A 27,576-nucleotide genomic window follows, 5' to 3' on the forward strand; every position below is an offset into this window, starting at 1 on the left:
AAGAACTTGAACCCAGGCCTGTCCAGCACGTGGGCCAAGTCTCTATCCATACAACTTCTCTTGTCCTGGGGATACAAAAACAAAGAATAAAAGCAGGAGTGACTTACTGACAAGGAGCTTCATCTTTCCAGCTCCCAGTTTGGGCACAAAGAAGCCATTAAAGGTCACAGCAGATATCGTGTAGGACGTTCCTAGGCCTAGCTACCAGAGATACACAGAGGCTTGTGTTCTAGTCAGATTGGGGCTTTATCACTCTGGGACCATCCATGTCTTTAACTGGGCACTTAAATTTCATTATCTTAGGGCAAATGCCAATATAGACTTAGAAAAGACGATGCTAGGATTACCAACCTAAACTTCCTACCACCATGTCTGTGGACAAGCAGTACTTCAAACTATCTTTCTTTACTATTCATCTATCAGAAATTACTTTGTAACTCTTGAATCTAGGGCAGGGCTATACTCCCAAGCTTTTCCCCTCAGCCCCAGAACTTGCTCTGTCCCCTAAATTGGTAAATTAAAACTCAACAGGGAACCTAACTTTGGATAGAGTCCATAGTTGCTGTTCTTTCCTGAAAGTCCTGGGAATGAGGTTCACAGCTTCTTCATAAAATGAGCAATAGTATTCAAAATTTTTAAGGAGCAGGGGAAACAAAAGGACTTTTTGTCAAAGGTGTAGAGGACTCCATGAAAACCATCTTCACTGTGGTGCAAGCTCACTGGTACCCCCTGGTCCTTCAACCTTTTCTTGTACAATAGTGCATCATCCTGTAGGACATTAAACTCACAGCTTATAAGCAGGGTCTCAAGGAGTTGGGCAATGATGTCATTGTCAGCAATTAGGGGTGAATTCACTGTTTATTTTCATGGTAGGCATCCTTATTAAAAGGGCCAGGTGACATGTATTGGTAGCCTTTCTCTTTGAACCTCTTAGGTATGTTGTCCACATTCAGCCTTTCCTTAGACTTCTCCCGCAGCTCAGGGGCAGATGGGCACCATTCAGGATAGTGGTTTTCCAAGATGGCTGGATATCAAGATATTGAAATATACAGGAAATGGCAAAGTTCTGGGTGAGGAATAGGATGTTTTTGTTCTGTTGATAGGAAAGAAACTGGAAATTAAATCCCTGGAAATAGGGATAGAGCAGAATCTGAGCTCGTATCTTGGGGAGATCTGGTTGGGTCATGAGGGTTTGGCAAACGGAAGCCACAATTGTCCCTCCAGAAATGAAAAAAAAAAACCAAAATGAAAAATAACCTCCTTCTGCCTAGAAAGTATCTCTTTTATGACTGAGGAGGATTTAATTATCATAAGAGTTACCGTGAAGCTGTTTTCCTTTTTTTTTTTCTTTTGAGAAAAGAAGACAAGTTATGAGGGCAAGGATGATGGATTAATGTCATACTGGCAAATAGTAGGCATGTAATGCTTATTGATTGATTCAAATCAGCCCTTTTGACCCAGGGCACATTCAGATGTGTTGTCACCATATGTGCCTGGTAACAACATAAACAAATTGCAGATTCAATTTGAGAAGAGTGAATAAACTCTGAATTTTCCAACCTAAAATTAAGGATGTTTGGTAAATATCATGTCTGTCCTTTCAGTGACAGTCTCCTGTTCACCCCAGACTACCAATAGCTATTTTGACTCTGGAGAAAGGAGGCTAATTACTACAACTCTACCTTCTCCATTCAAAAAAAAAAAGTTAGAGCCTTACCTTCACATAGCTCATTTAATGTAGAGAACTCAAAGCTTATTCATTGTATGATCTCCTCTGTCATTAAACCAAGAGCAGAGTGACCAAGCTTCAGTCTCCAGCCTCCTATTTCCTCTCCTGGCAGGAAATAATGTCTCCTTTGGAGAAGGGTGGGGGAAGAAGAGGCTAGAAATGTCTACTCTGCCTCCCTTTGAGCCATGCAATAACACCCCCATACAACCTGTCTGTGATAGTCCTCACCACACACTCATTCCTTCAGGAAGATTGAGCAGCAATAGCAACCCATTAGGAACAGGTATAGCATTGGGCAAAATATATAGGTAAGCAAGATGAACTTCTCTTTTGAGCACCTACTTAACTAGGTTGTGTGTGAGTATCAGGTGAGATAATGAACTTAGATTACTTTAAGCTAAATACATGTTACCTGTTCCTTTTATAGGATCTTTCTCAGTTCTTCCTCCCTCTGGCACTACAATTAAACAATAAATGAATTTAAAGCAATTAATGAGAGTTTAAGTTAAATAGCATAGCTAAATTTTAGTCTTTTGTCTGCCTAGAAGTGGTTGTTCATAATAATAGCTATCATTTATATACCACTTTAAGGTTCACAAAGTGCTTTACATATGTTACCTCCTTTGATTCTTACTACAACTTTGTGAGACAGGTGCTACTGTAGTCCCCATTTTATATTTGAGGAAATTGAGGCTGGAAATCTGGGGAAGTAGAATGAGTTCATAAGAGAGACCAGTTGAGCTCCTTTATTTTACCCACATCTCTTCCCATTGTGTTGTCATTTTGTTGTGTGGGAATGTTCACGGATATCTGTTGGACCAGGGTTGGGACTTGTGCTCCAGAGCCCACACAGCAGGCACAAGAATTGGGGAAGCAAATGTGAAGCGGCTATGTTCTAGATGTAGTCCACGCTACCAATCTGAATAGGACTGCAGAGAACAAGCTGTGGTTTATGAATGTAATGCAATATTATTGGAATGAGGACCATGAAGTTAAAGAAACATGGTGAAGGTTTCTGTGAACTGATGCAGAGCAAAGAAAGCAAGACTGAAAGATTACTGAGTGGAAAGTTACATGTATACACAATTGCAAGTGCTGTCTTAGACCATTTTGCTTATTGTTTTAAATATTAAGGTAATATGAAGGGGAGTGTTTATTAGGAAGTGACTGATATATCAAATTGAAATGTACCAAATAAATAAAGTCCAAGGCCTCAAAAATGTAGTAAATTGTACCAAATAAAAATATTCCCAGTTTTCCAGTTGCAGAGAAGGTTGCCCTTTAGGTATTATGTTTGGCACCTATAAAGTATCTCTCCATTTTCTGTCTCCTCTTATTTTGTTTATTTACTCATTTTCAGGGGTTCTTAACCATTTTTGTGTCACATATCCCTTTAACAGTCTGATGAAGCCTTTGACCCTCTTCTTAGAATATTTTTAATAGTATTTTATTTTTTTTCCCCAGTTACATGTCAAGAAAATTTTTAGCATTCATTTTTACAAGATTTTGAGTTTGGAATTTTCTTCCCTCTCTCTCTCCCCTCCTGTCTTCTGAAAATGGTAAGCAGTTTGATATAGTTTATGTGTATTGTATCATGTAAAACATTTCCATATTAGTCACAACTGTGAAAGAAAAAAACAGATCAAAATGAAAAAAAAAAACAAGAAAGAATTAAGTAAGTGAAAAAAATTTTCTTCTATCTGCATTCAGAGCCCATCAGTTCTTTATGTGGATGTGGATAGCATTTTCCTTCGTGAGCTGTTTGTACTTGTCTTGGATCAACATGTTGCTGAGAAGAGCTGAATCATTCATAATTGATCACACAGTGTTGCCGATACTGTGTCCAATGTTTTCATGGTTCTGCTTATTTCACTTTGCATCAGTTTATACAAGTCTTTCCAGGGTTTTCTGAAATCTTCTGGTTCATCATTTCTTATTGCACAGTTGTGGCATTCATATATCACAGCTTGTTGAGCCATTCCCCAATTGATGGACATGCCCTCAATTTCCACTATTTTACCACCATGAAAAGGGCTGCAATAAATATTTTTGCACAGGTAGGTCCTTTTCCCTTTTTTATGATGTTGAGATACAGACCTAAAGTATTATTGCTGCATCAAAGAGTATGCAGTTTGGTTGCCCTTTGGGCATAGTTCCAAATTGCTCTCCAAAGTGGTTGGATCAGTTCACAACACCACTAACATAATTAGTGTTCCAATTTTCCCACGTTCTCTCTAATATTTATCATTTTCCTTTTTTGTCATGTTAGCCAATCTGATAGGTGTGAGGTGGTATCTCATAGTTTCAATTTGCATTTCTCTCATCAAAAGTGATTTATAGTAGTTCTTCATATGACTGTAGATAGCTTTGATTTCTTCATCTGAAAACTGCCTGCTCATCATTTGTGTTGACCATTTATCTGTTGACCATTTATCAATTGGGGAATAGCTTGTCTCCTTATAAATTTGACTCAGTTCTCTCTATATTTGAGAAATGAGGCCTTTATCAGAGACACTTGCTGTAAAGATTGCTTCCCAGCTTTCTGCTTTCTTCTAACTTTGGTTGCATTGGTCTTGTTTGTACAAAAGCCTTTTAATTTAATATAATCAAAATTATCTACTTTACATTTTGTAATGCTTTCTGTCTCTTCTTTGGTCATAAATTCTTCCCTTCTCCACAGATCTGAAAATAGACTATTCCTTGTTCTTCTAATTTGCTTATGGGTCATACTTTATGTCTAGATCATGCCAAAGGTCTGTCATATCTAACTTTTCTAATATTCTATTTACCTCCTTAGTTTCTTGTCTATTTTTCAGTTGGATTTATCAGGTTCTGACAGGGGACAGTTGTGGTTCCCCACTAGTATAGTTTTGCTGTCTGTTTCCTCCTGTAACTCAATTACCTTCTCCTTTAAGAATTTGGATGCTATACCACTTCGTACATATATGTTTAGTATTGATTTTGCTTCATTGTCTATTGTACCTTTTAGCAGGATGTAGTTTCCTTCCTTATCTCTTTTAATTAGGTCTGTGGTCTGTTTTTGCTTTTGCTTTGTCTGAGATCAGGATTGCTGCTCCTGCTTTTTTCCCCTTCAACTGAAGCATAATAGATTCTGCTCCAGCCCTTTACTTTTACTCTATGTGTGTGTCTCTCTACTTCAAGTGTGTTTCTTGTAAACAACATATTGTAGGATTCTGGTTTTTGACCCACTCTGCTATCTGCTTCCGTTTTATGGGAGAGTTCATCCCATTCCTATTCACAGTTCTGATTACTACCTGCGTATTTCCCGCCATCCTATTCTTCCTCCTGTTTGTACTCTCTGTCTCCTTTCACCCTTTCCCTATCACCAGTGTTTTGCTTATGTCTACTGCCTCTCCTGATCTGCCCTCCCTTACAGTTCTCCCTCCCTTACTTAATTTCCTCTCCTCCTACTTTCCTGTGGGGTAAGGGATATCTAGATTCAACTGATTGTGTATATGATTTCCTCTTTGAACCAATACTGATGAGAGTAAGGTTTAAGCAGTGCCCATTGTCCACCCTCAAATCTTCCCCTCCATTGTAAAAGATCTTTCTCACCTCATCGTGTGAGATAATTTGCCCCATTCTAATTCTCCCTTTCTTTTGCACCTTTTGTACTCCTCTTTCTCATCCCTTAATTTTTTTTGTCATTCCTTCAAATTCACCTTATGTCTGTATTGCCTATGTATATTCCTTCTAACTCTACTGTTAATTATACAGTTTTTGAGAGTTAAAGGTATCATCTTCCTGTGTAGAGATGTAAACAGTTTAGCTCTGTTGAATCCCTTATGTTTCCTTTTCCCTTTTTACCTGTTCATGCTTCTCTTGGGTCTTGGTATTGGAGATCAAATGTTTGGTTTAGTTCTGGTCTTCTCCTTATGAAAGCTTGAAATCTTCTATTTCATTGAATGACCACTTTTCCCCTTGATGTATTATGCTTAATTCTGCCATGTAAGTGATTCTTGGTTATAGTCCTAGCTCTTTTGCCTTCCGGAATATCATGTTACATGACCTCTGATTCTTTAATGTTGTAGCTGCCAGGTCCTGTGTGATCCTGATTGTGACTCCCCAATATTTGGGTTGTTTCTTTCTAGCCACTTAATAGTATTTTTTTCCTTGCCCTGATAGTTCTGAAATTTGGCTATAATCTTCTTTTGGGCTTTTATTTTGGACTGTCTCTCCTGAGGTGATTGGTGGATTCTTCCAATGCCTATTTTGCCCTCTGGTTCCAGGACATCAGGGCAATTTTCCTTGTTAATTTCTTGAATGGGGAGCAGCTAGGTGGCGCACTAGATAGAGCACCAGTCCTGAAGTCAGGAAGACCTGAGTTCAAATCCAGCCTCGGACCAAACATTTGATGTTTACTAGCTGTGTGACCTTGGGCAAGTCACTTAATCCCAACTGCCTAATTAAAAAAAAAAGTTAAAAAAAAAGATAATTTCCTGAATGATGCTGTTTAGGACCTTTTTTTGGACTATGGCTTTCAGTTAGTCCAGTGATTCTGATATTGTCTCTTTTGGATCTATTTTCCAGATCAGTTGTTTTTCCCATGAGGTATTTCACATTTTCTTCCATTTTTTCATTCTTTTGAATTTATTTGATTGATTCTTGATGTATCATAGAATCATTAGCTTCCACTTGCCTATTTCTAACTTTTCAGGTGTTGTTTTCCTCAATTAGCTTTTGTACTTTCTTTTCCAATTGTACTCTTTAAGGAGTTGTTTTCTTTACTGGATTTTTGTATCTCCTTTTTAATTTGGCCAGTTCTGTTTTTTAAGCAGTTTTCCAAACAACTTTTTTTTCATAATTCTCTTGCATCACTCTCATTTCTTTTCCCATTTTTCTTCTACTTCTCTCATATGATTTTTAAGCTCTTTTTTGAGCTCTTCCATGGTTCTTTCTAGACTTGAGACCACTTCCCATTTTTCTTTGGGTTTTTGCCCATAGGTGTTTTGACATTGTTGTCCTCTTTTGAGTTTGTGTCTTGGTCTTTCCTGTCACCATAATAACTTTCTATAGTCAAATTCTTTTTTTTTTTATTGTTGTTTTGTTTTTTGCTCATTTTGTGGGGTCTTTTTCCTTTCTTTTAAATTTGAGCTCCACCCCTGGAATAAATAAATATGCCAGTGTCTGAAGCCCTGCCTGTTTACCTAGTGCTGTGCTGACGTTGTCCTGAGGCTCCTGGGGTACCCTTTTGTCTGGTGCTCTACTGAGGGGGTGTGGTGGGGGTGGCTGGTGCTGCTGGAGGCCATGGGGTCTGGCAGTTTAACTGTTGCTGACCTAGGGTCCTAGTGGTGTCTGGCATGTCCTGAGGCCTGGTAAGGTGTTTCTATGTTTTCTTGCGGCTATATTGAAGCATGTGGAGGTCTGGCCACTGACAGATGCCTGTTTGCCCTGGGCTGTGCTGAAGCACGTGGAGGGCTGGCTGGAGGCTACTATTATGAAGTATGTGGTGGTCCTTGGAGCTGGAGTCTGTCCCATGGCTATGCTAAGGCACCCTCTTAGGATATTTTTAAATTCACAAAGTAAAATACATTAAATTACAAAGGAAACATTATTTTGAAATATAGATACAAAAAAGTTCATGAATTGTAGGTTAAGAATCCTTAATTTTGAAAAGAGGGGTTCTCCCTCTTTGATTTCTCTCAGGCCCTCTTCTCTTCTCCCTCCATTTCCCAAGCAACCTACCTACCTGACCACTTCTTTGCTTCTTATTCACTTTTTCCTTCACTCACCCAACTGACAGAACCACCAAATCAGTGTCCCTGGACAAGTGGCAGCATAGACTGTTGTAGTCATCTGGAAGATAAAGAGTTTTCATTAATAGTCTGGAGCTAGCTTATCTCTCCTACCCATTGCTGTTTCTCCCACAGTGCTCATCCTGCACCCCCAGGTATTGAACAGGTACTAAGTGATGTGTAGAACATTTGTAATACACATATTTTACTCAGCCTCTTGAGTTTGTTTCACCTTGTGTAATCTCTCTGTTGATAGTTCTGTCCTTATGTATAATTCACTTTTTCTTTCATGTTTCTTTAAAATGATATTTCCTGGCTGGCTATGCCTACATGATCCCAGAATATCCAGATAAAACATAGTCAATCTTAGGCAACTAATTGTTTTTAAGTGTATCTGGTTGTGTGGCCTCTGTGGAAAAAAGAGAGTTCATTCTTTGATTAACTAAGACGTAGAAACTCTAGGTTGTAAGACCTTAAAGGGAAGATTATGGTTTCTGCATCATACTCAGAAGCTGGCCCACCCCAGCACATGACAACAGTGGCTGCCTGATGGACTCTGCATCACAGTAAGAGGAGGAGAAGAGCAATGTGAAAGAACTTATTTCTTGTTGCTATTAGTCTTTTGCTGTCAGATCTCAAAGCCAGGCTGTTTTTGCCCTTTTGGAAATGCTGGCCTCTCAGCCACTCAGCCAAGGCAAGTAATGATTTCAGACTGCTAATGCTATCTAGTTCCTCTCCCTGTGGCTTCCATGGAGGAAGGTGGGCTCAGGGAAATGTGAGGGCATAAATGGGAGAAATTCATGGTTATCAGTTTGTGTGAAGGGACTTACACAAGCCCCCTTCTATAAAATATGGGAATAAATTAAATTATCTCTAAGGTCCCTTCTAGCTCTAAATCTTAGGAGAGTGTTGTAGTTTTTTAAATGAGAAGATTAGTACAGATGATTCTTAAGGTCTTTCCTGACTCCCTGAGTCTTTGACAGGACATAGGTATTGAGTAGGAGAGCGACATGGTCAGACCTATATTTTATTCAGATCACTTTGGCAGCTATATGGAGGATGGGAAGATGGAGCTATATGGAGAGGGGAGGAGCTTGAGGCAGGGAAACCAGCTAGGATGTAGTAGTCCAAGTAAGACATGATGAGAGCCTAAATCAGAATAGTGGCTGTGTGAGTAGAGAGAAGGTCTAAGAGATGTGAAGGTGGAATCCAAGATTTGGCAGTTGATTGGATTGGATAGGGGAAGAGGGGAGGGTAAGGGAAAATGAGAAGCCAAAGATGAAGTTGTGAAAATCTGGTGCCTGGAAAGATGATGGTGCCCAAAAGGCAAATGGGACAGAAAGATACAATATATTGTTAATAAGGGGGGGGGGGTGCTGTTTAAACCCCTACAAGGGAATATGACACTTGCAACCCTTGAGAACTGTATTGTTATTACACCATGTTAAAGGAGTATACATAAAGAGGGTGGATATTAGTTGATTTTGATGTAATGATAAAAAAAATCTAATCAAGTGGGTTAAATGGATCCAAATAAGTGGATCAATCTGATCTTAGAAAATGTACTGAGAAAGGAGGAGGCAGACAAGGGTAAATTACATTGCAGGAAAAGACACAAAATCCTATTACGGCAGAGGGAAAGGGGGAGGGCATTGTTTGAACCTTACTCTCATCAGATTAGGCTCAAGAAGGGCGTAATATAATCAGTTAGGTATAGAAATCTAACTTGCCCTATAGTCAGTAGGAGGGAAAAAGGGAAAGAAAAGGAAGGGGGAAAGAAAAGGGGGGGGAGAAGGCAGGGAAGAAGCAGTAAGAGGAAAAGGGAAAGGGATAATAAAAGGGAAGAGGGACTGAAGGAGGCAGTGGTCAAAAGCAAAACACTAGTGAAGGGAGGAAAAGAAAAAGGAGAAAGAAAAGCATAAATAGTGGGGGGGAAAGGATGGAGAAAAAGACACAGATAGTAATCATAACTGTGAATGTGAACAGGATGAGCTCTCCTATAAAACGGAAACGGATTGCAGAATGGATTAAAAACCATAATCCTACAACATATTGTTTACAGAAAACACATTTGAAAAAAAATGACACAAGTAAAGGTAAAAGGCTGGAGCAGAATATATTATGTCAGCTGAAGTAAAAAAAGCAGGGGTAGCAATCCTGATCTCAGACAAAGCAAAAGCAAAAATAGATCTAGTCAAAAGAGATAAGGAAGGAAACTACGTCCTACTAAAAGGCACCAGAGACAATGAAGTAATATCATTACTAAACATATATATGCCAAATGGTATAGTATCCAAATTCTTAGAGGAGAAGTTCAGGGAGTTACAGGAGGAAATAGACAGCAAAACTGTACTAGTGGGGGACCTGAACCTCCCCTTCTCTGCACTAGATAAATCTAACCACAAAATAAACAAGAAAGAAGTTAAGGAGGTGAATAGAACATTAGAAAAGTTAGGTATGATAGACCTCTGGAGAAAACTGAATGGGGATAGAAAGGAATATACTTTTTTCTCGGCAGTACATGGCACATACACAAAAATTGACCATACTAGGGCATAAAAACCTCACAATCCAATGCAGAAAGGCAGAAATATTAAATGCATCCTTTTCAGATCATGATGCAATAAAAATTATATGTAATAAAGGGCCATGGAAAGATAGACTAAAAAATAATTGGAAACTAAATAATCTAATCCTAAAAAATGATTGGGTCAAACAACAAATCATAGAAACAATCAATAATTTCATTCAAGAGAATGACAATAATGAGACAAAATACCAAAACTTATGGGATGCAGTGAAAGCAGTTCTTAGGGGAAGTTTTATATCTCTAAATGCTTACATAAATAAAATAGAAAAAGAGGAGATTAATGAATTGGGCATACAACTAAAAAAACTAGAAAAAGAACAACTTAAAAATCCTCAACTAAACACTAAATTAGAAATATTGAAAACCAAAGGAAAAATTAAAAAATTGAAATTAAGAAAACTATTGAACTAATAAATGAAACTAAGAGCTGGTTTTGTGAAAAAACCAATAAACTTTGGTTAATTTAATAATAAAAAAAAAAAGAAGAAAACCAAATTACTAGTATCAAGAATGAAAAGGGCGAAGCTACCACCAAGAAAGAGGAAATTAAAACAATAATTAGGAATTGTTTTACCCAACTATATGCCAAAAAATTTGACAATCTTAGTGAAATGGATACGTATTTACAAAAATATAAATTGCCCAGATTAATAGAAGAGGAAGTAAAATACTTAAATAACCCCATCTCAGAAAAAGAAATTGAACAAGCCATTGATGAACTCCCTAGGAAAAAATCTCCAGGGCCAGATGGATTTACATGCAAATTCTATCAAACATTTAAAGAACAATTAATTCCAATACTATATAGACTATTTGGGAAAATAGGTGAAGAAGGAGTCTTACCAAATTCTTTTTATGATACAAATATGGTGTTGATACCTAAACCAGGAAGAGTCAAAATAGAGAAAGAAAATTATAGACCAATTTCTCTAATGAATATAGATGCAAAAATTTTAAACAAAATATTAGCAAGTAGATTACAGCAACTTATCACAAGAATAATACACTATGACCAGGTAGGATTTATACCAGGAATGCAGGGTTGGTTCAATATTAGGAAAACTATCAGCATCATTGAGCATATCAACACCAAAACCAACAGAAACCACATGATCATCTCAATAGATGCAGAAAAAGCTTTTGATAAAATACAACACCCATTCCTATTAAAAACACTAGAAAGCATAGGTATAAATGGAGTCTTCCTTAAAATAATAAATAGCATTATCTAAAACCTTCAGCAAGCATTATATGTAATGGGACAGGCTAGAAGCATTTCCAATAAGATCGGGGTGAAACAAGGATGTCCATTATCACCACTGTTATTCAATATACTGGAAACTTAGCTTTAGCAATAAGAGAAGAAAAAGAAATTGAAGGCATTAGAATAGGCAAAGAAGAAACAAAGCTATCACTCTTTGCAGATGACATGATGATATACTTAGAGAATCCTAGAGAATCAAGTAAAAACTACTTGAAATAATAAACAACTTTAGCAAAGTTGCAGGCTATAAAATAAACCCACATAAATCATCAGCATTTCTATATATTACCAACAAAGCCCAACAGCAAGAGATAGAAAGAGAAATCCCATTTAAACTTACTGTAGACATTATAAAATATTTAGGAGTCTACCTCCCGAAACAAACCCAGGAACTCTATGAACACAATTACAAAACACTTTTCACACAAATAAAATCAGATTAAATAATTGGAAAAACATCAGTTGCTCATGGGTAGGCCGAGCTAATATAATAAAAATGACAATCCTACCTAAGCTAATTTACTTATTCAGTGCCATACCAATCAAACTACCAAAAATTATTTTATAGAGTTAGAAAAAATAATAACAAGATTCATTTGGAAAAACAAAAGGTCCAGAATATCAAAGGAACTAATGAAAAGAAATGCAGGGGAAGGTGGCCTAGCAATTCCAGATCTTAAATAGTATTATAAAGCAGCAATCATCAAAACTGCTTGGTACTGGCTAAGAAATAGGGAGGTGGATCAGTGGAATAGGTTAAATATGCAAGACACAGTAGTCAATGACTATAGTAATCTATTATTTGATAAACCCAAAGACCCCAGCTTCTGGGATAAGAACCCACTCTTTGAAAAAAACTGCTGGGAAAACTGGAAAAGAGTATGGCAGAAACTAGGCATAGACCCAAATCTCACACCATATACCAAAATAAAGTCAAAATGGGTTCATGACTTAGATATAAAGGCTGATACCATAAGTAAACTGGGAGAACAAGGAATAGTTTACCTATCAGATCTATGGAGAACAGAAGAATTCATGACCAAACAGGAGATAGAGAACATTATGAAAAGCAAAATGGATAATTTTGATTACATTAAATTGAAAAGTTTTTGCACAAACAAAGCCAATGCAACTAAGATTAGAAGGAAGGTAGAAAATTGGGAAAGAATTTTTACAACCAGTCTCTCTGATAAAGGCCTCATTTCTAAAATATATAGAGAATTAAGACAAATTTATAAGAACACAAGCCATTCCCCAATTGATAAATGGTCAAAGGATATGAACAGACAGTTCTCAGATGAAGAAATTAAAGCCATCTATAGTCATATGAAAAAATGCTCTAAATCGTTATTGATTAGAGAAATGCAAATCAAAACAACTCTGAGGTACCACATCACACCTATCAGATTGGCCAACATGACAAAACAGGAAAATGATAAATGTTGGAGAAGATGTGGGAAAATTGGAACACTAATACATTGTTGGTGGAGTTGTGAAATGATCCAACCATTTTGGAGAACAATTTGGAACTATGCCCAAAGGGCTACAAAAATGTGCATACCCTTTGATCCAGCAATAGCACTTCTAGGGCTATATCCCAAAGAGATCAAACAAATGGGAAAAGGACCCACATGTACAAAAATATTCATAGCAGCTCTTTTTGTGGTGGCAAAGAATTGGAAATTGAGAGGATGCCCATCAATTGGGGAATGGCTGAGCAAGTTGTGGTATATGAATGTAATGGAATACTATTGTGCTATAAGAAATGATGAACAGGCTGACTTCAGAAAAACCTGGAAAGACTTATATGGTATGATGCTGAGTGAAGTGAGCAGAACCAAGAGGACTTTGTACACAATAACAGCCACGTTATGCATGACTAATATTGTTAAACTGAACCCTTCTCAGCAATGCAAGGATCCAAGACAATTCCAAAGGACTCATGTGGAAACTGCTGTCCACACCCAAAGAAAGAGTTATGGAAGTTGAATGGCTATCACTTCTTTTTACCTTCTTTTGAGTTTTGTTTCATCTTTCTGATGGTTCCTCCTATTGGTTTTAATTTTTACTTACAACTTCACTAATGTGAAAATATGTTTAATAGGAATGTAAATGTAAAGCCTGTATCAGATTGTGCGCAGTCTTGGGGAGGGTGGGGGGGAGGAAGGGGAAGAAAAATTTTCAACTCAAAAGCATATGGAAGTGTTTGTTGATAAATCAAAATAAATTAATGAATTTTTTTTTTAATAAAGTGATGGTGCCCTCTGCAGTGAAAGGGGAAGTTTGGAAGAGGGGGATGTTTGTAGGGGTAAGTAATGTATTATCTATGAACAAGATCACAGACCATTCATACCTGCTCTTCCTGTGGGAGGGGGCGAAAAAGGGGAAAGACCTCTTACTAATTAGGCACCACCCCCAAGTGCAGAATCTGCCCTATGAAGGGGCCTATGGAACTTTGAAGTGATCTTGGGATAAGGAGAAAGCAAGAGAAGGCACCTGCACAAATTCTGTGGGTAGTGGTTAGTTTAGATTTTTACTGCCCCAAAGGATCAATGACAATCTCAGAAGAAGAGTTTGGGAGCTTTATAAGCAACAGAAGATGTATTACCACTACTATGTTTGTAACTCCAAGAGATCAAAGGAAAAGGAAAAGGACCTATATGTACAAAAATATTTATAACAGCTTTTTGTGGCGGCAAAGAATTGGTAATTGAAGGGGAGCCCATCAATTACAGTATGGCTGCACAAGTTGTGATGTATGACTGTGATGGAATGCTATTATGCTATAAGAAATGATGAGCAGATGGATTCCAGAAAAACTTGGGAAGACTTACATAAACTGATGCAAAGTGAAATGAGCAGAAGCGGGAAAACATTATACACAGAAATAGCTATATTGAACAATGATCAATTTAGTGAATGACTTGGATATTCTAAGCAATACAATGATTCAAGACACTTCCAAAATGAAGAATGCTCTCCACCTCCAGAGAAAGAACTGTTGGAATCTGAATACAGATTGAAGGATACTTTTTTTTAACAATTAATTGATTTATTTTTAGTTTTCAATATTCACTTCCATAAGATTTTGAGTTTTAAATCTTCTCCCCCTCTGTCTCCTTCCCCCTACACAAGACGGCATGCAATCTGATCTAGGTTCTACTTATACATTCATATTAAACATATTTTCACGTTTGTCATGATGTAAAGAATAATTAGAACTAATGGGAGGAACCACAAGAAAGAAGAAACAAAAGAAAATAATGAAAGAAAAGAAAAGCAAATAGTATGCTTCCATCTGCGTTCTAAGTCCAAAGTTCATTCTCTGTATGTGGATAGCATTTTCCATTGTGAGTCTTTTGGAGTTCTTAGATCCTTGGATTGCTGAGAAGAGCTAAGTCTATCAAAGTCAGCCATCGCACAATGTGGCTGTTTGCTGTGTACAGTGTTCTCCTGGTTCTGCTCACTTCACTCAGTATCAGTTCATATAAGTCTTTCCAGGTTTTTCTGAAGTCTGCCTGCTCATCATTTCTTATAGCACAATATTATTCCCTTGCATTCATATACTACAGCTTGTTTAGCCATTCCCCAATTGATGGACATCCCATCAGTTTCTAGTTCTTTGCCACCACAAAAAGAGCTGCTATAAATATTTTTGTACATGTGGGTTCTTTTCCAGTTTTTATGATCTCTTTGGGATACAGACCTAGAAGTGATATTGCTGGGTCAAAGGGTATGCACATTTTTATAGCCATTTGGGCGTGGTTCCAAATTGCTCTTCAGAATGGTTGGATCAGTGCACAACTCCATCAACAATGCATTGGTGCTCCAATTTTCCCACATCTTCTCCAACATTTATCTTTTTCCTGTTTTGTTATGTTAGCCAATTTGATAGGTGTGATATAGTACTTCAGAGTCGTTTTGATTTTCATTTCTCTTAATCAATAGTCATTTAGAGCATTTTTTCATATGACTATACATAGTTTTAATTTCTTCCTCTGAAAACTGCCTGTTTATATCCTTTGATCATTTATCTATTGGGGAATGACTTGTATTCTTATAAATTTGACTCAGTTCTCTATATATTTTTAAAATGAGGCCTTTATCAGAGACACTGGCTGTAAAAGTTGTTTTCTGGCTTTCTGCTTCCTTTCTAATCTTGGTTGCATTGGCTTTGTTTGTGCAAAACCTTTCAATTTAATATAATCAAAATTATCCATTTTGCATTTCATAATGTTGTCTATTTCTTGTTTGGTCATAAAGAAGGATACTTTTTCAGGCTTTATTATTCATAGGGGTTTTTTTGGGTCTGTTTTCTTTTGCTACATGGCTAATGTGGAAGTGTTTTGCATGACTACTTATATATTTTATTTGTTGTTCAGTTGTGACCAACTCCTCGTCACCTCATGGACCATAGCACACCAGGCCTTTTTGTCCTCTTGAAGTTTGTCCAAGTTCATCTTCTTTGCTTCTATGACACTATTTATCCATCTTATCGTCTGCCATCCCCTTTTCCTTTTGCCTTCAATTTTTCCCAACCTCAGGGTCTTTCCCAGTGAGTCCTGTCTTCTCATTTTGTGGCATAGTGTTTAAGCTGCAGCTTCAGTATTCAATCTTCCAGTGAATAGTTTGAATTAATTTCTTTAAGTATTGGTTGATTTGTTCTCCTTCTTGTCTAAGGGTCTCTCAAAAGTTTTCTCCAGCACCACAATTCAAAAGTGTTGATTCTATAGTTCTCAGCTTTCAGTATATTCCAGTTCTCACAGCCTGGGAAACCATAGCTTTGACTATATGGATCTTGGTTGACAAACTATGTAGACCTTTGTCAGTTCCTGTATAATCTATATTAAATTGCTTGCTTTCTGAAGTACGAGGCAGGGAAGGGAGGAATGGAATTATTTTCAAACCCAAAATTTAAAAAAAAACAAATAACTAAAATTTTTTGTTTACATGTAATTTTAAAAAATAACAACAACAACAACAAAAAGCAAAGGGAGAAGGCAGAGTGCTAGAGTATAAGGGTACGTTTGCCTGTATTGAAGCCAGGCACATTTGCCCAGTAAAGTTATTGAAGACACATGAGATGCCACTTGTCTTCCAACCCTGTGATTGATTGATCACACACTTCTTGGAGTCAGGCCACAGGAGACAAGGAGTGGAGCCTGGCTTGCACTTTGGAAACCCTTAGCTTTATAGACTATTGTCAGACATTAGGACTAAATCAGCTTCTGCTGTCATGTAGGAGTGTCCTCTAATTATTAGAAATTGTCCTTTTTTAGTGGGATGGAAGAAGTGGTGTCTTATGAATGATCCTAAGCTTTGAAGGGCTCCTGCAAGATCACTGTTTTGTCATGTCAGAGGGTCTTCTATAGCTCAATGAAATTATGAACTATGCCGTGCAGGGTTACCCAAGATGGACAAGTCATAGTAGACAGTTCTGATAAAAGGTATTTTAGATTTCTCTGCTGGAGAAGGAAATGGCAAACCACTCCATTATCTTTTCCAAGGAAACTCAATGGACAGTATTAAATGGTAAAAGATATGACAATAGGAGTTGAACTTTTCAGGTTGGAAGGTGTCCAGTAAGCTACTGGGAGGTGTGGAGGACAACCACAAACAGCGCCAGCACTAATGAAGGTCTGAGCCAAAGCCAGAAGGAAGCTTGACTGTAGATGTGTCTAGTGAGGAAAGGAAAGTCCAGTGATGTAAAGAGCAATATTGCATAGTCACCTGGACTGTAAGATCTATGAACCAAGATAAGCTGGATGTGGTCAAACAGGAGATGGAAAGATTAAACATTGACATCTTGGGTATCAGTGAACTTAAGTGGATGGGAATGAGTGAATTTAATTCAGATGATCATTACATATATTAACTACTGTGGGCAAGAATCCTTTGGAAAAAATAAAGTTGCCCTCATAATCAGTGAAAGGGTGAGAAAAGCAGTACTTGGGTATAATCTCAAAAATCGCAATGATGTCTGTTCAAATCCAAGGCAAACCATTCAATATCACAATAATACAAGTCTATAATCCAACAACTGTTGCTGAGGCCAAAATGAATCAATTCTATGAGGACTTACAACATCTAGACATAACAGCAAAAAAAATGTCACATTTATCAAAGGAAATTGGAATGGTAAAGTAAGAAATCAAAAAATGATCAGAATAACAGGCAAGTTTGGCCTTAGAGTACAAAATGAAGCAGGGCAGAGACTAATAGGGTTTTGTCAAGATAGCTCGCTGGTCATAGGAAACACTCTTTCTCAACAGCCAAAAAGGCAACTCTACACGTGGACATCACCAGATGTTCAGTAATAAAATAAGATTTATTATATAGTGGAGAACCTCTATACACTCAGTTAAAACAGGACCTGGAGCTAGCTATGTCTCAGATCATGAGCTTTTCATTGTAAAATTCAGACTGAAATTGAAGGAAGTAGGGAAAACCATCAGACCATATAGGTATGACCTAAATAACATCCCTTATGAATATGAAATGGAAGTGAGGAATGTATTTAAGGGATTAGATCTGGTAAATAAAGTGCCTGAGGAACTATGGATAGAGGTTCACAATATTGTACAGCAGGCAGCAGCAGCAAAAAAAAAAAAAATCCCAAGGAAAAAAGAAAAGCAAGAAAGCAAAGTGGCTCTCTGCTGAAGCTTTACAAATAGCTGAGGAAAGAAAGAAAGCAAAAGGTAAGGGAGAAAGGGAAAGATATACTGAGCTGAATGCAGAATTCCAGAGAATAGCAAGGAGAGATAAGAAGGTTCTCTTAAATGAGCAACGCAAAGAAATTGAAGAAAACAATAGAATGGGAAAGATAAGAGATCTCTTCAAGAAAATTAGAAATATCAAGGGAACATTTCCTGCAGAAATGGGCATGATAAAAGACAAAAATAGTAGGGACTTGACAGAAGTGAAGAGAGTGAGAAGAGGTGGCAAGAAAGACTTTACAAGAAAGATCTTAACATCACTGATAACCACAAAGGTGTGGTTATTGATCTAGAGCCAGACATCCTAGAGAAGGATGTCAAGTGGGCCTTAGGAAGCAATGCTAAAAATGAGGCCAGTGAGGTGATGTCATTCCAGCTAAGCTATATTAAATCCTAAATGATGATACTGTTAAAGTGCTGCATTCAATGTGCCATCAAATTTAGAAAATACAGCTATGGCCACTGAATGGAAAAGATCAGTTTATGTCTGAATTTTAAAGAAGGGGGATGCCAAAGAATGTTCAAGTGACGAGACGATTGCACTCATTTTACATGCCAGCAAGGTTATGCTTAAGATTCTCCAGGTGAGGCTTCAGCAATATATGAGCCCAGAATTAGCAGTACAGCAGGCTGGTTTCCAAAGAGGCAGAGGAACTAGACACCAAAATGCCGACATTCACTGGATTATGGAAAATTCAGGGGGGTTCCAGAAAAACGTCTACTTCTGCTTCATTGACTCCATAAAGCCTTTGTGTTGATCCCAACAAAATGTGGCAAGTCCATCACTTCCTGGAAAATAAAGGTAGAAGAAAGGGAAGCAATGTCAAATTTTATATTCTTGAGCTTGAAGTTCACTTCAGATGACAACTGCAGCTATGAAATTAAGACACTTGTTCCGTGAAAGGAAAGCTATGGCAAATCTGGACAGCTTAGTAGAAAGCAGAGACATCACCTTGCTGATAAAGATTCATGTAGTGAAAGCTATGGTTGTTCCAATAGCAGTGTATGGCTGTGAGAACTGGAGTATGAGGAAAGCTGAGGGCTGCAGAATTAACACTTTTGAATTGTGGTGCTGGAGAAGATTTTTTTGTTTGTTTGTTTTTTGGCTAGGCAATGGGGTTGAGTGACTTGCCCAGGGTCACATAGTTAGTAAGTGTTATGTGTCTGAGGCCGGATTTGAGCTTAGGTCCTTTTGAATTGAAGGCGAGTGCTCTATCCACTGCGCCACCTAGCTACCCCTGGAGAAGACTTTTGAGAACACATTGGATAAGAAGATCAAATCAGTCAGTACTTAAAAGAAATTAACTCATAGGGGCAGTGGATAGAACACTGGCCCTGGATTCAGGAGGACCTGAGTTCAAATCCAGCCTCAGACACATAACACTCACTAGCTGTGTGACTCTGGGCAAGTCACTTAATCACAGTTGCCACACACACACACACACACACACACACACACACACAAAATTAACTTGGACTATTCACTGGAAGGTCTAATATTGAAGCTAAAGCTTAACTCCTTTGGCCACAGAATGAGAAGACAGGACTCCTTGGAAAAGACCCTGATATTGGGAATGACTGGAGGCAAAAGGAAAAGGCAGTGGAACAGGATGAGATGGATAGATAGTGTCATGGAAGCAATGAACTTGAGCTTGGACAGAATTCAGAAGATAGTAGAAAAGCCTAGTATGCTATGGTCCATGGGATTGTGAAGTCAGATATGACTGAATGAGCAACAGCAACAGATCTCAAATCACACTGAGGGTGTAGGGGTGCAGGGTAGAATCAAGAAAAGCATCCTGCATATGGTAGGATTTTAACTGAGTCTTGAAGGAACCAGGGAAAGTAAGAAATGGAGGTTAGAAGTGAGAGCGTTCCAGGTTTGAGGACAGGCATTAAGGTTGGGTTCAGGGGTGGAGAACCTGCAGCCTCAAGACCACATGTGACCCTTTAGGTCCTTAAGTGCAGCCCTTTGACTGAAGTCAAACTTCACAGAACAAATCCCCTTAATAAAAGGATTTGTTCTGTAAAACTTGGACTCAGTCAAAAAAGGCTGCACCCAAGGACCTAGAAAGTCACTTGTGGCCTCGAGGCCACAGGTTCGCCACCTGTGGAGATTAATCAGTATATCAGATCTAGTGTTTTAGGGTTTCTTTTTGGTATTAAAAAACATTAGCCTTTTTTAGCCACCCCTGATATGACCACCTAAAGAAAGTTCCAATTTAACACTTGTCATAGCATCAGGATACTCCCAGTATGACCTAAGGGAGCGTAAGTACCTAGGTGTATCTAATCCTTTATAAGGCCAAAGGAAATCTGATCTTACCCAGGCTCCCAATTATCATGCCACCTCCATGGAAGAAGATCATTCCTTTCCGGAGGCTTGCAGACGTTGCCTTTGGCTGATGTAACCTTACAGGTACTGTCCCAAAGCGTAGGTTCTTTACTGCGAGCTTTGGGTCCCTCTTGACTGGCATTCCTTGCAGTAAAAAGCAGACAGATTTTGGCATTGAGCAGATTCCCAGCTTCTCACAAATCTTTCCCTGTCACAACAAAGAGGAAATCAATTAAAAAGAGTGTGGCTTCAGGCATTGCTGGATCATTCTGGGCGGTTGTAATCACGGGTGATTCTGCTGGTTCTGATTCTGTGATGTCATCTTGTACGTGTTTGAAGCTGTTTTTCTAATATTATTGACTGCTTTTTACAGATCCAGCCACATTCCCTCACTCTATTCCATACTTACCAAATATCACACATTTGCCAAATGGTTAACCAGTGTGTAGTTGGGAAAAGAAAGGAATATTTGTATTTCTATATCTTTTCATTGAAATCTCATTATAAAAACTAATTATTTTAATTGTTCAAATAAAACTGCAGTGCTAATTATTTGAAGTTATCATTGGTGAAAATAAACTGGATTAGGGCTTCAGCTGACAGAATTAGAATCACCTCTGACCTCTCAGGAGTACCCCTAGAATCCTGATAGGCAGGTGTAGGCTTGCTCTGGAGGACTTGACTCATTCATATGAGCAAGGGTTGGGATAAGGATACCCAAGGTTAATACAGGCTACATGTGGAGCCTCATTTAGGATAAAATTGTTCCCTTCACATTTGTGGGAGTCACCAGAAGAAATTCTTCATCATAGACTTTCATTTATCTGATAACTTACCTTTGGAGATCCACTAAAGAAAACTTGGCATTGTTTTGTTTTTCACTCTTTCTTTAACCTGTAATTGTACAATCTCTCTCTCTCTCTCTCTCTCTCTCTCTCTCTCTCTCTCTCTCTCTCTCTCTCTCTCTCTTTTTTAGATGTGTTTGTCCTTTGCAAACCATAACAGTTTCTTTCAAGGTTAACTTTTGCATTTTTTTGAATGTTTAAGTATTGATAGCTGCTATATTAGAGAATCTTTGAAAAGTTTGGATTCCATGGCCTTAGAATGCTAATTCCAGTTAACAAATATTTCTGTATTCCTTCTGCTTTTAAATAGACCTAGAATGTTTGCTGTATTGTGAGATCCTTAAGGATTGCTAATCTATAAGGTATAGTTGGACTGTTGGCCTAGAGATCCTGAATAATCAGACCTAAATGCTTAATCCCTTTTCCAGAGCTAGGTGACAGCTAGGTGTCTGTAGTGCTGGGCCTGGAGGCAGGAGGAGGTCCTGAGATCTAATCTGAGTGCTTAGCATGAGACCTGGCATACTGTAGGTTCTTCATAAATTCTCTTTCCTTCCTTTTCTTGGCAGCCTCTCCCTTTTGGGGGATTATGTTATATTGTTCTCTTTAGATACTGAGACAACTTGTGCTGTTATTGAGTTTGGAATTCTAATAGGTTTGCCCTTAGAGTGTCAGGAAACTCTTGGGGGAAATTTCTGGTGTCTTTTGAGGAAATTGATCCGTACTTCAGATCATTTATGTCAGAAACCCCTGGGACCATTTTGGTGTGCTCTGTAGAGAAAAGGATACCTAGAAATTTTGTCCAGATTCCAGGTAGAATGACAGGCACTAAAGGAATCATGGAAGAGTTTTCACCCAGGCTAGTTTAGTTTCTTACCCTAGAGGGGTGACTTCCAGGCAATCCTAGGTGAGTAGAGTTGTTGTAAGATCACTGTAGGGACTAAAAACTGTCCTTCTGAGATGGAATGCTTGAATTTATTTTCTTCAAGTTAATCAGTGATTAAACCCACTCTGTGAGTGTGGGTCCAGAGGTGAAGGGGTATGGGGGGAGCCTTAGAAAAACAGGGGGAGGTTGAAGTGCTCCAGCCGCTGGGGACCCAGAGCCTGATTGTAAGCACAACAGATTGCAATGTGTTTGACTTCTTGCCTGAGGGTGAGGGGTGATTTCCAATGGACTGCAAGTCTTAAATACTAGCAGGAAGCTCCACAGGGTGACCTATGGACCAGATTTACTTGTGAGGTGAGAAGCTGATTTTGTCTTTTTCTTTTATTTATTGTTTGGGTTGGGGAAGACCATTTTGTACATCAATATAAGTATTTGTTAAATGGTAAGCAAGAAGTAATCTTTTGTAAACTTTGTAAAATATTGCTTGTTGAATCTGCATGATTGTTTATGTGGAAACATTTGTGATTTTCCCTTGTACACACATGAGCTAATTCAGCTGTGCTGTAACTGGCACTTAATATCTCATGCACTGGATCGACAATGAAATATTGCTGTTTATCTTAGATCATAGGTTTATATAGAGCTGAAAAGAAGGATCGTAAAGAGATCATGCAGCCAGCCCCCACCTCATTTTCAGGATAAGGAAACTAAGACTGAGTGGGTGAAGTGATTTATCTAGTGATGCGTAATAGGGACAGAGCAGAATTCTGAGTCCTTTTCTCTGATTCCAGATCTAGAACTCTTTCCACTACCGCACCTTTCCCCTTATTCACATGTTAACATATGTTAATTTGGGTCTAGTGGCAAGATATAGATCAGGACTACAAGAAGTGGCCCCTGATGCAGTGGGAAGCCTTGCCCTTTTTGAGCTAATGTCTTTCCTGGGTCTCAGTTTGTCTGAGGCAATGGCTATTTGGTGATTAAGGCTAGGTAAAAAAGAGGCAATGAATGGCCTCTAAATAAAATCAGTCTGGGAGGGGAAGACCCTCAAGATTTTTGGCCAAAACAGAAACAATTGCTATTTACACTCACTCTGAGCCATTAGAATCCAAACAATGACGAAGTGAAGCTTGGACTGGGACTTATTTTTGGCCAATCAATGACAGCCAAAGTGATTTGGGTTTAAGGCATGGTCCTTAAAAAAGAAACCTAGCCCGTAAACCCCAAGATATCTTGCTGGGTTTCAGTGATCAAAATTTATATCCCTTTGGGCAAAGGTGAACCCACATGGCTCTGAAGAAGAGATCGACTCTGGTGACTGCACAGCCCTCTCTCACTTAAATCCATTTCACTTGCATGGTCTTCTTTGAGAATGAAGGACAAACAGAAACCTGTGAGGAGTAGTAGCTGCCCCACTGAGGACCCAGTTGGCCAGTTCCAATTGGCCAATACAGTTCTTTCCTTCCTTGCTTCCTTCCCTCTCTCCTTCTGACCCTCCTTTCCCTCTGTCCACATAGGGAATCATACACTTACATGCAGGGGCTCTGCCCAAAGGAATATAACTGTGTGTAATCTTTGCTGTCTGTAACTTGTGCACACTCCTCCCCTTGCTATTCCAAGTGACAGTGGGAGGCTGTGTCCTTTCTCACGAGAAAGCAAATAAAACTTTTCTCTGCCTTTCCAAAACAGTCTCCCATCTCAACTACAGTGGTGTTGCACACAACTTTAATCTGGAAAATCAGTGAGGAGTATTATCCCTTTCTCTTATTCCCAACCCATTTTGTTTCACTGTCTCCAGAGTAAATTAGACTACATGATCATTTTCACTGTGCCCTTGCAAGGGGCATTTAGAAATAATGTTGATTTCACTACGGTTGAAACTACAGAGAGGCTTTCCCTTGGGTGTGAGGAGGATGCCCCAACAAGAAGGTGATTTTCAAAGTGAGGATAACATTCTTTTCCTAGAAATGATCAACTGGCAGACATTAGAGAAGGACATAGACCTTTGACCAGAGTCAGAAAGTGCTTCAGACATCCCGTCCATGATACTGAGATTAATGCTGAGGAAATCAGTATGTTGAAAAATACAAATTATTCTACCACAAACTGTACATAAATGCATGGGGGAAAACTGGGGGCAGAAACAGGTAGAAATGATTAAGTGGGACTTCCTGATGTAGACCTTTAGCCACTAACTTACAACAAAAGAGAGAAAGGAGGCAGCATGTGCCAGGCAAGGCGCTATCACTACCATCTCTCTTCATGTGTCTGCAGAAAGTAGCCCACAGCCTCAAACCAGAGAGAACTGAGAATAGCAGTGCCCCATACCATCAGGTCAGCTTCTAGGCCACCCCCACAGCCATTATCTGGGGAGGTAACTCTTGTGCAAAGAGGTCCAGCTGTCCCCACCAACTGCCACCTATGAGGCAGAAAGTCACCCTAAGAGAGTGACAGCAGGCAGCATCAGCAGCTAAGTGACCTTGACTATCACCTCCCCTCAGACCCTGAAGGAAATAGCCTAGGACCCTGAACCCAGGAGCCTTAGGAAAGACAGTGCTTCCCAGACTCCTGGTCCTGCTTCCAGCCTGGGCCCCTGCAACCAGCATTGGGCAGAGAAAGGGCCTACATTCTTCACAACTACCAATGCCAGCTGCCAAGCAACTGCCAAGTTGCCCTGGGAGTGGCAGTACCTCCAGAGAGTGTCTCTGTGCCTAAGGCCTCTGGGAGTGGCAATACCTCCCAGACCACAGGAACTGCTTTCACCCCATTCCTCAAAGCCATCATCCTGGGAAGAAACCCCTAGGGAAACACAGCCTGGTAACTCCTCCTGCAGGTGCCACAGCTGCAGCTACTGAAGACTCAGAAAAGAAAGTTCTTCCACCAAAGTCCTTGGTCCTGTCAGATGGTTCAACATCAGGAGCTGATGTAACTTAAACAGGAAATTTCATGTTACTGTATACCTGGCCACTGTACCCTTAGGGCCATGGGACCTTTCCATATGACCTGCCACTGAACCACTGAAACCTTCCTTATATGACTTCCTATTAGTATATGACCTCCCTGAGAATGGAGGCTGTCTTTTCTACTTGTACCCTCACTGTTTAGTACTGTGCTTTGTCTGTGATAAGTGTTTAATGCGTGCTTTTTCAGTCTTTCATTCACCATTGGACCCTGCCTCACCCTTATTTATTAATAAGGGTCAAGTACAGCTGTTAATCTCCTTTTCAGTCCTGATGGTTGTGCATTCCACCCAACGTGAGGGGACACTCTGAGGTAACTCCAGACCTCTCCCCTAGCTCTGCCCCTTTTGTTGATGGTTAAAGAGCTAATGTAGATTTACCTCCTCAGATTCTTGGCTCTTGATGGTGTCACCCACTAAAAAACAACCTCACTTTCCATACCTACTGCATTTTGAAGCTGTTTGCTTATAAAAATGGTATAACTGCATATAATTCTTTAATGTAGTAATAGAAGAAAATAGAATGAAACCAAATACGTTAAATTCTGAGTAAAGACTGCATGCCTGCAGACCAGGCAGCCAAAAACAAAACAAAAAATCCTCCTTTGGTCTACAGGCAAACCAAAACCCAGGAGCTGAGATGAACAGTTCAGGTGCTTAGATGTGAACCTCACCCTTGTCCTCAGGAGAGCCAGAGCCACATCTTCTTCCTTCTTCTGGTCACTCTTACAGTTCATGTCAGTGAGATCACAGAACTGTTTGAGCAGCAAATATTATTTCATTTGATCCTCACAACAGTTGTCTAAGATTGGCACCATTTTTATTCCCATTTTACAGATTGGGATGGTTCAGGGAGGTTAAGGAACTTGTCCAGAGACACATGGCTAAAAAGTATCTGAGTTAAGATGTGAGCCCCTGTCTCTCTGATTTCAAGTCCAATGCTCTAGATACTGTGTAATGCTACTTCTCTACAAGGGAACAGTACAAGCAGGTTATTTTGGGCAATACCACAGCCTTTGATTGAGCTCTTACTTTATTCAGAAAAATTTGACCCCCAAATCCTTGGACCCCAAATTCTACTATTAGGCATATATAAAAGGAGGTCATTGATAAGAAGAGTCCTTATACACAAAATAATAACTAACTTCCTGAAACCCTTCTTCATCAGAAAATGCAAAGCATTCCAAACACAGCAGCCTGAAGACTGTGTGTTACCCAAGGCCCCAGTCTGCTCCAAGGTGGCCCTTTGCTAACTTGGAGTCTGCTATATCACTTAGCTTCTGCTTTCTCTACCTCCCTCCCATTCAACCCACATTCACCCACCCCTTAGCGGGACCAGAGAGGCAAAGGGGTAACACTCACACAATTTATCGCCAGTAGAAAGATACAGTGTAGGATGCAGAGCTTCGTTGTGTGGCCAATGGCAGCAGGAACATCTGTAGTAAAGAAATGTTCATAGATCACCCGTAGTCCAATTCCCAGGCTAAAGATGCACCCTGCCAGGAGGAGGAAGAAGAGCAAGATCATCGTGCTGCTTTGCCTGATAGTGAGGCTGAGAGGGAGCTTCTCTTGGGAACTTCTTTGACAGATGACCTGGTGCCTTTATACGTTCCTCCCCCTTGCTTCTCTACCCTTGTCCAGTTTCCCTATAGGCAATAGCTTTGCCAAGTCCCCAAGATTTGTTTCCCTTGAATGAATTGGACCAGAATAGCCTGATTGACTGAGTCAGTCAATAAACATTTATTAAGAATTAATTACTTACTCAATACCAGGCACTGGCTAAGCCCTGGGGATACAAAGAAAGGCAAAAGACAGTCCCTGCACTCAAAAGCTCTTTGTCTAGTGAGGGGGACAACACAGAATTAAGTACAAATAAGATATAGACAGGATAAGTTGAAGATAATCAATTTAGGGAGGGCATGAGAATTAAGGGAGATTACGAAGGGCTTCTTGAAGTTAGAGTTTTATCTGGGATTTGAAGGAAGCCAGGAGGCAGAGAATTCAAAAAATGAGGGACATCCAAGTGGAATCAGAATCCTAAGTGAAGTCCAGCCTCTCCTGGATCAGAGTTTGTCAGGGCACTTTAACCCCAAAATGAAGAATCCGTCAGGTTACCCTTTGCACACAGGAGGGAACGCTACAAAGTCTTCTTTTTCTCTAGATCTTGGGCCAGTCATGAGATCTATAATTACAAACCTAGAACCCACAGGAAGTATCAAGTCCAGTCTCTCACTGTATGTAATCTCTGTTTTTAAAGAACAAATAAAGTTGTTATTGATGTTTTCTGTTTCTTACAATACCACAATCTCCCACATATTCTTCCCTGTCTTCCTCCTGAGAGCCATCCCATGTGATAAATGGGTTGGGGTTTTTTTTGCTTTTTTGGAGAGGAAAAATAAAGTTAGCACAATTGATCAACATATTGAGAAAGTCTGAAAACATGTGCAATGTGTAACACCTGTGGACCTTCTAACTCCATGAAGGGGTAGGTTGGGAGGT

At 39.2% G+C, this 27,576-nt stretch overlaps 1 protein-coding gene across 1 annotated transcript; it reads right to left on the reverse strand.

Moving 5' to 3' along the window:
* Nucleotides 1-594: 594 nt before the first annotated feature.
* Nucleotides 595-26,604, reverse strand: LOC110203087 (arylacetamide deacetylase-like 4). Its single transcript, XM_078146224.1, is given in 7 exon segments — nt 595-854; nt 857-985; nt 988-1,218; nt 6,898-6,956; nt 7,483-7,546; nt 20,382-20,598; nt 26,440-26,604. Coding segments are annotated over 7 exon segments (1,125 nt in total).
* Between the last annotated feature and the right edge of the window lie 972 nt (nt 26,605-27,576).

The sequence above is a fragment of the Phascolarctos cinereus genome, unplaced genomic scaffold (assembly GCF_003287225.1).
Source record: "Phascolarctos cinereus isolate Bilbo 61053 unplaced genomic scaffold, phaCin_HiC Scaffold_726;HRSCAF=1367, whole genome shotgun sequence".
In the NCBI taxonomy this organism is placed as follows: Eukaryota; Metazoa; Chordata; class Mammalia; order Diprotodontia; family Phascolarctidae; genus Phascolarctos; species Phascolarctos cinereus.